Genomic DNA, 12,208 nt, shown 5'->3' with positions numbered 1-12,208 from the left:
TTCGTGCTCATGCTGCATAATTGCAAGCATAGGTACTTGATTTCCCCTGCCTTTCTAGTACTCAACTGTGAGTGCCCGGATCCATTCAGTCTGGGAATAGTGGGGTGCAATCATTTTTATTTGACCCAACCCTAGTCACCGCTCACTTGCTTGAGGTTTAGTCCACACTTGTGGCTAGCTAGCTTAATAGCACTTGTAAAACTAGTTATCACCATTGACTGTACTAATTTCTGTCTGGTGGGCCTAGGATCCGCACTGGCTTTTTAACAGATTAACTTTCAAACAATGGTGGTGCATGTAACCAAATAATCTTGCTTCGTATTAAATGAGTTTGTGTTCAATAAACGTATATCTTTTGGGCATAGCTTTGGTTGTCATATATTATATGCCTAAATTATTAATTAATTCCATTAGTATGATTGAATCCATGATGCATTGCTAATGAGATTTACATTTCACCTTAGGTAATTCTCCACTTTTTTTTTGCTTGAGAGTAATTTTTATTTTTCAAGCATAAAGTTCTGTCACCTATAATAATATGAAAACGTACAGCGGCGTCCTACACTGCCAACCACACCAGCCTCTTAACCACATAACTACCTTAAAACCAAGAAATAGACTGGTATTCCTCCTGTCTGTGAAACACAACTCTGAGCCCCAGATCATCTACTTTTTGCTCTTTACATGACTTTCTTAGGAGACATTATCTCATCATCTGGAATCTCTTTCCATCTATATGCTGATTACACCACAATAATATTCTACTTTCCACAGTTTACTGCCAACTCCAATTCAAAGCCTCCAATTGCCTCAGAGCCACATACTTCTTTAAGCCAAACTGTCACACAAATATACATTCAATTTACACCCAAGCATTAGATATGGTCTACAAACAGAATTATTCAGTGCAGTAACAGTGACAATATTAGATTTATTGATCAGACACAATGAAATTGGCATTTAAGATACTTTTCTGCTATCAAAAGCACGGTGTAACTTTTCATTGAAAATCAAACATAGCTTTAAGTTTACACAAATTCAGATTAGGTTAGTTGATTCTTTAGTTGAGGCACAAGCCACTCTCACGTAAAATGTCCTCCTTTTGTTGGAAGTAATCATAATACCACTGAATGTGCTCGGTTTTCTGCTTCACAGTTAAATATGGGTTTCTGGAAAGCCCGCAGATCACTAGCTCCATGAAGTGGCGAATTGGTCCTTGTTTTGTAAAGTCTTCCAAGTGTTTTTCCAGAAAAACATGCTCGTGAAATTCAACTTTCTGCTCTTCTTCGAGACCTACAAAGTAAGAAATTGCAAAATGTTGAGGAATAGGAAATTAGGAAAGGATTATAAGTAACGCTTATCTAATAAGAACTGTGTGGCTGCACAGATGACTGGTAAATTGGTGAAAATGTTTTCTGTGCAAGTTTCCCTCACCAACTCGCTCAACCTGAATACTGCCCATGTAATAGCAGGGTTACCCTTTTGCTCACTTCCATTCTAAATTAGGTACACAAACTGATCAGTGCTGTTTTGAGAGCTAAAAGGAGCAAAATAAATATATTAATACCAAGCAAGTGTACATAGTATGCAAGTGTGACTCAATTTTTATGGTCTGGAATAAAACAGTACTTTATTTGTCAGGAGTGGCAAATAAATCATGTACTTATGCAAAAAAAGTTGTGACGCTCCATTAGACTACTTTCAGGGTTAAAGGTCACTTGGCCCACCTTAACGTGAAGGAGATTACTACACGCCATTTACTGGGATTGAATATTTCAGGGGAGGGAGTTCCAATGTATATGTATATATATATATATGTATATATATGTATATATATATATATATATATATATATATATATATATATATATATATATATATATATATATATATATATACACACACACACACACACACATATACACACACACACACACATACATACACACACACACACACAGTCAAACATTGGAACTCCCTCCGCTGAAACATTCCAACCTGTGGCAATTGAGTTGCATTTGTTAGGTACATTCTACTGGTATTAAGCACCAAAACTGTTCCAGGAAAAAGGACAAAAGTGCAAGAGACAATTGCTTTGTAGGAGATCAGGGGAGTTCTGTGATCACCCGCACTGAAAGACTGTTGGGCAAGGCTTAACCTACAGCACAAAAGGTAAAAACAATGCTATTGCTCAATTTCATCTTATTCTGCAAAGGTGAACTCTGTGTGTCAGCATCATAGATTGCTAAGAAACAGACAGTACAAGCCGGCTGACAACAGCATTTTATTTGAACTTTCTCGAATTATCAAAAGACTTAGAGTAAATTTAAACTAAAGTTTGCATGTAGTATCAACATTTATAAAGCACATGGATGCCCATTTAGGGCTTCCCGGAGCTAAAGGCTGAAAGGTGGACCAGATTAAGAAGCGCAGGATCATTCGCTCTCTTGCTCTATGAGGTCTTGAGAGGCTTCCTAAAGCTGAGCTTGTCTGGGGAGCTTAAATGATTCAGGGGAGGGAGTTCCAATGTTTGAATATCTATATCTATCTATATCTATATCTATATCTATATCTCTATATATCTATATATCTATATATCTATATATATATACCAATAACGTTTGGCCAGTAACTAGAGGCAGAGAAACTGATGCTTACACGCCCTCATCATATCCAAGTATTTATGCTGACCCATCTTTAGGTTAGTGTTACCATAACACTGAAACTGTGTTTTTATTTTTTTTCATTTTCCTTACTTTGTCCTGATTTTACTTCTTCTATCTCAATACCAATGCTGGCCCTAACCATATAATTAATTCCATTTAAGTACCTTAACTGAAATTAACGTAACATGTACTGATTTAGTTCTTAACATATCCATGAATTAAATTAAAACAATAAGTGCAATCCTTACTCAATCCCTAACCTTACATGTTGTCAAAATATAAAACTTATTTAATTTTTACCAATCCTGAAATGCCACTCCTAATTTCACAATATTTGTTACTGGCTTATTTTAAATAAAAAGTAATAAAGTGCGTTATTTACAGTAATATAAAGTCAGACTATAAATTAAACAAAATTGCATTAATAAATATATATATTTTAAACCCCATTGAAAATTATATTTTCCTTAAAAGTTGTTTTGCCTCATTCTTTGGAAAAAGTGATGGTGAAACTCAGTAAATGTAGATACAGTAAATGTGCATCAATGTAAATATTCCGGTGACAAAACGAGAAGTAAAGCTCAAGCGGTGCTTGAAAGTAATCCTGCCCTAAACATGGGTTCATGCAAAACAAGCACTGACATAGCCAATAGGTCTCGCTTTTGGGACCTTATAAGTGTTTAGCCAGAGTTATTGGCTTTGCCCAGGTCTTTAAGATATGTTGTAGAGCAGTCTGGTTGCTGTGCAGCATGTTGAAAAATTATAATAAAATGTGTTACAAGCATTTTTGTTACATATTATACAACCAATAAGACATTTTATATTTAAACTTTAAACAAACTTTTTGAATCATTGTTTTTTGAATATGTTAGAATCATTTTACAAAATAAAGTGTTTTCATAATATCATATTTAAGACACCTGATTTTGGATGCTTGAAAATGAAATGAAAAGCAGTGGGCAGGCTGTAAGACCACAAAGAAGTATATACAAAGTATATACAACAAGTCTCAAAAGCTCGACCTTAGCACTGGCAAAGCCAATTGGTATCAACTATACAAGAGTTATTGGCTTTGGCAATGTGTTTTTGCCATGTTGTACATCAGTGTGGCTGGTGTTCAGCATGACTAAAAGTTAGTGGTGTGGAGTGTAGTAGAGTGGAGTGAGGAACTGAAATGTTGTAGAGTGGAGTAGGGGGAGTACAGTGTCATAGAATTGAGAGGAGGAGAGTAAAGTTCAGTGGTTTAATGGCAGAGAGTCATGGTATGCAGCGGCATGAGGTGGAATAGGGTGGAGTGGATTGAGGTAGTGGGGTGGTCTGGAGTAGAGTGGTGGATTGGATTGGAGTATAGTGGGGTGGACTGAAATGGAGTGAGGTGAACTGGAGTGGGGTGAACTGGCATGGGGTGATTAGTCTGGATTGGGGTGGGTGGATTGGACTGAAGTGACAGGACTGGGCGGGTTGGATTGGGGTGGTTTTGAGTGGGGTGAATTGGAGTGGGGTGGATTAGACTGCAGTGGAGTGGACTGGAGTGGGGAGAATTGGATGGGAGTGGGTGAATTGGAGTGAAGTGGATGGATTGCAAAGGGGTGGATGGATTAGAGTGGGGTGGATTGAACTCGGATGGCGTGGGGTGGGTTGGATTGGATTGGATTGGGGTAGAGTGGGGTGGATTTGACTAGAGTGGAGTGGGTGGATTGCGGTGGACTGTAATGGGGTTGACTGGACTGAATTGGGGTTAGGTAGACTGAGTGGGGTAGATTGGAGTGGGGCGGATTGGATTGGGTGGGCTGGTGTGGATTGGATTGGTTGGGTTGGATTGGGCTGGAGTGGTGTGGATTGGGCTGGATTGAGGTAGAATGAGGTGGATTGGGCTGGAAGGAGGTGAACTGGGCAGGAATTAAGTGGGGTAGAATGGAGTGGGGTGGATTGGATTGAGTGGGATGGACTGGAGTATGGTGAACTGGAAAACAGAAGGCCAGAAGTGGCACCCCAGGAGGGGTAAGAAAGGGGGCATAGAGAAAACGGTACCAAAATAAAAGGGTGCAAATCCCATCAGCCAAAGGCAGAGCATAGCGGGCTGAAAAATTACCTTGATGGACAAGTGAAGGCCATTTGGGTGCCCTGGCTACTGAAGTCCCACACTAGCTATCAGGACGAGCAGCATGGTGAAGCGACAATCACACCAAGCTACAAAGAAGTCACAAACAGGACCATGGAGACTCTTTTAAAGCTCCCGCTGGCGCAGATCTAAGCATAGAAAACATAAAGCTCCTGCTGGCCTTACCTGCCAATCCCAACCTCGAGAGCTGGCACACTAAGAGAAAGCCAGCAGAAAGACATGCTGAGAGCACCCCCGCCCACCCAAGATGCCATAGGAAAGAGGCAGCAGTGGCAGCGTATAGGGGCAGAACTGTAGTCCCACACGGCCGTCGATCAGTGCTTGAAGGCTGCTACACTTTTGGGTCAGCATAAAATAAATAAATCTCCCGCTGGCCAGTCCCCATGACAAGGCCCACAACTGCCACCTTACCTGCCTGTCGCAACCTCGAGGCACGCCCGGAGAAGGCCAGTAGGAAGACACGCTGAGAGCAGCCCCACTCACTGAGTGGACAGAGGAAACACAGAAACCCTGCAAAGCCTTCAGCACCAGCGTTCAGCGAGGGCTGCTACACAGTTGTTTTTGTTTAAAGAGACATTTTGAACTGCCTATAATAGTGATAATAAACACACGGGGGCAGCCCAAGGAGAGGTTATTTGGCCCGACGGGTGTCGTGCTGAAACATGGAGGTGGGTGCTGTACTGAAACATGAAGCGTGGTACCCGTGTGGCTAAAAGTTAGGTGCACAGCTGCCATGGTGAAACCTGAAGCATGGCGGCTGCGAAGGGGCAATGTCCTGATAAAAGGTGAGCGGTACTTGGAACACAACACAGGTAACGGGTGCAACAAGTGGAGCAGGAGGTGCAGGAAGCATGGCAGCAACAACAGGGGAAGGAGGAGGCGGGAGCGAAGCTGAACATGCACCCACCACCCACAGTGTAACACAATCAGGAAATAAATTGTCCCCCAAACAAACAGATAAACAACCAAAGTATAAAGATACAGTATCTGGTCCTTGTTCCATGGGAGAAAATGAAAGACAAAAAGAAGGGACAAGGAGGAAGGATTAAGCACTAGCAAGAAAGGACTTTTAAAGGACACTGAAACAAGCAAATGAAAAGCAGTGGGAGGGCTCTATGCTCACGAAGTACAGGTCTTAAAGCTCGAACTAAACACTGAACAAGTTTCCCTGAAAAGACAGACTTTCTTACAAAAACCTTGCTAGTTTGCACACATGATTGTTCCTGGAGAGGGCTCACTGAGGAGACTATTGAGATTTCTTTTACATTCTGGTCTAACTTAACAGGGAGTTGCTCCACAAATAGTTTCACAGTTGGGCTCTTTGTGAGTGACGAACTTGTCTCAGGCAAAATTTGTTGAAAGGCCTGGACACTCCTTTGCCCGCTGCAGCCTTCACCTTCTGGGCAGCCTTGCTGCTGTGGATTTTCATATATTTCAAACTGTTTTAATCATCAAGATGGATGCCTGTTAAAAGCCTCTCAATCAAACTTCTCTAGCTTATGAAAGTTATCATCTATTATCCCTAGGAATAATGTCTCCTTGAAGTTTTCTGCTATCTCTACAAACAATGCCTCCTTCATGCAATAAGCTTTCTCAGAAGTTCATTAAACTTTAGGAATCAAAAGAATAAACCCACAGTTAAAATTGGACTTTCAGTTCCGAAGAAGGAAACAGCATAGGTTCCATTCAACATGTACAATGTTAGACTAATGTTTTTCAATACAGAAATTTTCCACCAAATATTCAGAAGGAGTGGCCGTGGCAAGAGAATAGGCCGGAATCAGACACAATGAAAAACAAATAGGGAGACAACTCGAATATTAACAACGAGCATGGTCAGAGGTTTACAACCAAATCAGCCCTAATTTTAGGGCATATTGCACTGACTGAAATAAAAGTGAAAATCCTTGATAAGGGCCTTTGCTTAGTCCTGATGTCACATGTATCCTTCAATACTAGGACTGAATTGCATAACATTTTTAAGACGATAAAGCTCAAATACATCTTTCAGACTGTATCATTTTTTTGCAGATTCAAACAACGCAACAATCTTAAGAAAAAATATCAACCTTCACCTTTTTTAGTACGAAGTTTACCTCCGAAGTTTTCACCTTTGATGGACAAGAAAAAATGAGATTATTGGCAGATTGAAAACGATATAAAAATAATTCACAGGAACCTGCCAACTCTATCAAGAGACACACAATTTCGCTAGATGAAGAAGTCAAAACAGCTAAATTGATCAAGAGTCAGGAAGTAGAATTCCTTAATATTGAAAATCCCAGGACACCCTACTTTGATATACCGGCCAAAACTCACAAACAAATGTCCTCCACCAGGCAGACTAATTATGTCTGAAATAGGCTCATAATTTGCAGATTTCTTTATTGAGGATACCTAAGAAATATTTAATTTTCTGCATACAATAGATTTGGACAACCAGATATTAATTATTAAAAAAATGGTAGCACTGTTTCGGAGAATCCCACAAAAAAAATAAAAAAAAATAAAAAAAACTCTATAACATCAAAATCACTCTTGATTCCGGTGAATAGATCAACCATTTCTGGTAAACCTCCTCATACTTGCCTGCGCAAAATTGCCCTTAACAAAAAAAAATCATTTGAAGATGCAGAAATATAAAAAAGGAAGTGTGATGGCTCATATCGTAGTAAACCTCTATGTTGAATGTATGATGGAAAAAAGAATGCTGGAACCACGCATGCCTGAACAACGCGGTCGGAACAACGACCCCGTTGTTACCACAAATGCCTTCACCACGCATGCCTTTGCAACAATTTTTCATTGAGAAAGCATGCCTAGTAATGGTGTGAGTGGGAACAGCATGCGTGGTTCTAGCATGCGACCCCCCCACCTGCTCTAAGGCCTAAAAGTACCCCACCCCTAATACTAAAACTCCCCTGACCCCCCCCACCGCTGAAAAAAAACTACCACGGATACCACCCACCCACCCTGAGCCCTAAGCCCTTCCCCAACCTAAAAACAACTGACCACCCATCCCACCCCTAAAAACCAAATCTACCTTGATCCCCACCAGCCCTGCCCCTAAAAACCAAAACGACCTCAATCCCCCACCCCTGAAAACCAAAACTACCTCGATCCCCCCTTCCCTGCCCCTAAAAACCAAAACTACCCCATCTCCCCACCCCCAAAAACCAAACTACCCCATCCCCCACCCCCAAAACCAAAGTACCCCGACCCCTCATCCCCAAAAACCAAAGTACCCTGACCCCCACCCCAAAAACAAAAGTACCCCGACCCCCCACCCCTGCCCCTAAAAAGAGAACTGCCTTGGTCCCCCCACTCCTAAAAACCAGACCTACCCCGATTCCTCCATACCATCCCTTAAAAACCAAGCTATCCCAACCCCTGCCCCAAGCCCTAAATCCACCCCCCCCCCCAAACTACCCCCAACCCTGTCCCAGCCACACTTACCTGACCGCGTCCTCTCCTGATGCACTCTCCTTTTTTCTCTGCCTTAACCACACATGTACATTGTTCAGCATGGTTAAGGCAGAGAAAAAGGAGTCGTGGTTATGCTTGCGTTAACAACGTAATCGTTGTCCTGGAGTCATTGTTCTGGACGTTTGCCTTCTATGTCTATTCTATTGAAACAGAGACTATATTTATAGACAATAACCCTTCTTGTAAGATTAGCTATATCTGAAGGCATGCTGGTCATTTGGGCTTCGACCATAAGAGATGCAAAATATTTAATGAACTGGAAAAGTAGGGTTTCTGGTTTTCAGCTAAAACCATTTCTAACAGATAAAAGACCACTTAAAGGAATATTTGTTTTTCAAAAGATACTCTTAAGCCCTGGGTTTTGCTGCACATTTATTGCTTTGGTGTCAAAGCAGTTTCAGTGCAACCTCTATATTTATGGTCCTTTTTGTGATGGATGCTAGTATTATAACCCACATCTACTATGGCAAGCTACTAAATATGCCATTTGGACCACCCACATGGTCCTTGGACCTGCTGAAATACCTGAACCTACTTCTTGCCCTGCTTTCATAGTGTGGTCAACCTCTTTCAGCTTCAGCTCACTGTTCTCTGTATATTACTGCAGAGTGGCCAGAAGCTGCAAAGCCTGATCTATGAGCAGGATCTCTGCCCAAGGATACCACCTAGATGTCATATTGTTGCCCTGAAAAACATGGATAGTAGAAACGCTTGCCTACTAATATTTTTAGATATTTTGGCTGACATTGACACTCTTGACCACCACTTACTTTTTCAGGTCCTAAACTTAAGAACCCAGTGTAGCACTTGACTCTCTCAGTGTAGCGAAAAAGAGTAACCCAAGGCCTACTCGGGAGAGGTGGTATGGACTAGTAACTCCAGCTTGCTGGTACACAACAGCAACACTCAAACATTCATTGTCTAGTCAGTGCTTTTTCTTGTCAAAGGGAAAAGTTATTTTATTATATACAAACTATTAAATACTACACAGAAATTATAAGTATATACAATTTGGTAGTTGGAAATACCTTTTTGATATCCGTGTAACACGGTACATACCTAGTGGGTCCTGAACCCTGTAACCTTCCTTTTAGTGGGTTTTACTACTGCAGATTGCTCTGCATTTATAGAGTAAATGAGCTATTTTCAGCCATAAAGTATCTCGGTGACTGAAAAAAACCTTTGGTAATAGTGACCATTCATTTTTTTTAAATGCCTAATTGTTTAAAACCGGTCACTCAAACCAGAGAGTGAATGTAACAGAGCACCTAAGGAGTTCACTACTACTTAATTTGAGCAGGCAGTTGGTGGTAGGGGCCACCAAGACCCATTATCGGGGGCCAACACTTATTTTTCCTGCATCAGGCATTTACCAAGAGCAAAAGAGAGAAGAGATAAATGGAAAAACTGTCACAACATGAGACAGGAGGAATCTGCAAGAGTGTGATGAAGGGGCTGGGAGTATCTGGCAGTGGATTAAAAAAGCATGAAGTGGATTCTCGAATATGCAGCCCTGGTCTTGCTATTGGGTGTGTCGCCATTTAAGTGCACTAGGCGCAGGCTTCCTAGCAGAGCTGTGGAGACTGGCACTCATTCTTTTACAAATTAAGCATTTGAATCCACTATGATTAATTTGTAAGGAAAAGACACCAAGCAGCAGGCTTTAGATGGATGGCTGATTTGCCCATGTGTTAAAGATTTGTTTCAGTGTCATGCCCCCCCACCCAGGGAAAATCCACACCAGCCATATGTCACATGCATGACCGGTGTCCATGAGCACTCCTGGCAGGCTTGTTTATCAAAAGGTTCATCAAACCAATTAGAAGCCAGAAAGAGCATCAAGGATGGGTTCAAAGTACTGACAGCCCACACCAAGCCCTGTGTAAGCTTATGATAGGGCTGTAACTTCAAAGATAAGCTATCAGCACTCCACAGGGAGGTAAATCCTAGGGGCAGCTCTTACCTACAAACAAGAAGTCTCCTTCTCCCAAGGGTATTAAATTAGTTATTCCCCTCAGGGAGAGTACCTCAGATGTTTCTGCCCAGTGAGTGTACCAACCTTTACAAGACTTTTCCTGCTCAGACCAAACTAAAAACAGGTGCTCGATTTCCACACCAAGAAGGATATCCCTTACTCACCAGGGAGGTCTATCTCCAGAGAGTCACACTGCATGTCGGTCAGCATGAAACAGTTAAAACAGGAATTGTTCTGCTTGTGGTGCCCTTTTATAGCAAACCAAAGGTGAGAGGGGCTGGAAAGGCAGTTCACGTGCTATTGACTTCCATTAATTCAACATATATTTGTTAGTTACTTTTACACCCGTCAAACATTTCTTAGAATCGGGAATACTGTTTGAATGTTACACGTTTGTGTTAACTGGGGAAGAAAGCTAATCTCAACAATATTATGCATTTGTGAGTGGAGATGAGACACTTTCTATTGAAACTCTTTACATCATGAAATCTACTCTGATACCCAAAATTCACAACAAAAGATCAGGACAAAGTCATGTAGGTAACAATACATCTAACCAGTAGGTTTTCACAATGATCCCTTAGGTAACATTCACAAATGTCCCCAGATGTATTTAAACGTTACTTATACGCACTAAGGGCCTCATTACGACCCTGGCGGTCTAATGAGTGCCAGGGTTGCAGTAGCGATTGGATTGCTTCCAATGCGGCGGTCCGAGTGCCATATTACGACTGTGGTGGTAGCACCGCAGTCAGTCCGCCAGCACGGCCAGATTATGACTTAACGTCGGCCTGGCGGTACTGGTGGTCCTAATCTGTCAAGTCAGAGCTGCAAGCAGTGCTGCCCTGGGTATTACAACTCCCTTCTCAATCAGCAATTTCATGACAGTAGTCCCGCAATGAAAAGGCTGGTGGAGACCGGGTGCAGGGGCCCCAGGGGGGGACCTGCACTGCCCATGCTCTTGGCATGAGCAGTGTAGGGGCCCCCCTGGTCAGCCCTGTCGCAATAGTCTGTCTGCATTGCAGACAGTGAATATTGTGATGGGTGCTAGTGCACCCTACACACTACAGCATTGCCGCTGGCTCTATTACGAACCGGAGACAATGCTGTAGGTGGTTTCCTGCTGAGTTTCTGCCCACCGACCCAGCGCAAAACTCGGAATGGGCCTGGCAGGGAGGTTGCCACACTGGCGGCAGCCTACCCGTCGGGACCTCGGCAGACAGGCTTTTCCGTCCACAGAAGCCAAATAAGGCCCTAAGTACGGGAAGTAGATTACAGGAGTACTCTTACGTATTATTAAATGCCTTTCTGAATCTACCTCAAAAGTACAACTTCCTGGAAGTAAAAGTGCAAAGTGGATGTAATCCTTTGCATTTGTGCTAAGTGTATGAGAATATTCTCACTGTAGATGCTCTGGGGCCATTTCATAAATGCATGCAAGAGTATCTAAAAGCGTGCTACTTTATTTACTCCAAAAACGCAATACATTCCAAGGGGTTTGGTGCAATGAACAGAGCTTCGGAATATTATTTTAGTAGCAAGAAGCGAATTCATGAGGTGGGTTTCTTGCAGGAAAACAAATAAAGGGAGGTGGTGGTTTTTCAAACGATAAACTACTTCAACGTTCCGGATCGGCTAACTCTTATCTAACAAATGTATTAATAACTGCACGTCGGAAACATCCAATCAACAAGGATAGCCCCATGAACACAAACACTTCGATATGTGGCCTTGGTGTTTATCGGCATTCCGAAGCTTCTATTCCCACAAAGCCATTTCCTAGGCTCGGGTTATCATATCGTTAAAAGACGCAAAGTTTCAGTTTATGATAACACACACAAACTGCTGGGCTGTGTTCGTAAATATGCGACTGGTCACTTTCCTTCATAAGAATTCTTCCTACGCGCATCTGCGTATTCTCAAATTTCATCATCAAAAACGTAGTGCTTGTCTAAAGTA

General features: G+C 42.0%; 1 protein-coding gene across 3 annotated transcripts in view; it reads right to left on the bottom strand.

The window, feature by feature from the left end:
* Positions 1-911: 911 nt before the first annotated feature.
* MRPS31 (mitochondrial ribosomal protein S31) overlaps positions 912-12,208 on the bottom strand; it is a 164,824-nt gene continuing 153,527 nt past the window's right edge. For all 3 annotated transcript variants that reach the window (XM_069205478.1, XM_069205477.1, XM_069205479.1), the window contains exon 7: positions 912-1,293. In XM_069205478.1, the coding sequence (XP_069061579.1) occupies positions 1,061-1,293 (233 nt within the window). In that variant the 3' untranslated portion in view covers positions 912-1,060. The remainder of the gene's footprint in view (positions 1,294-12,208) is intronic.

This window comes from Pleurodeles waltl, chromosome 8 (genome assembly GCF_031143425.1).
Source record: "Pleurodeles waltl isolate 20211129_DDA chromosome 8, aPleWal1.hap1.20221129, whole genome shotgun sequence".
In the NCBI taxonomy this organism is placed as follows: domain Eukaryota; kingdom Metazoa; phylum Chordata; class Amphibia; order Caudata; family Salamandridae; genus Pleurodeles; species Pleurodeles waltl.
The sequence above is the reverse complement of the archived record's forward strand: the minus strand, read 5'-3'. Positions and strand labels throughout refer to the sequence as shown.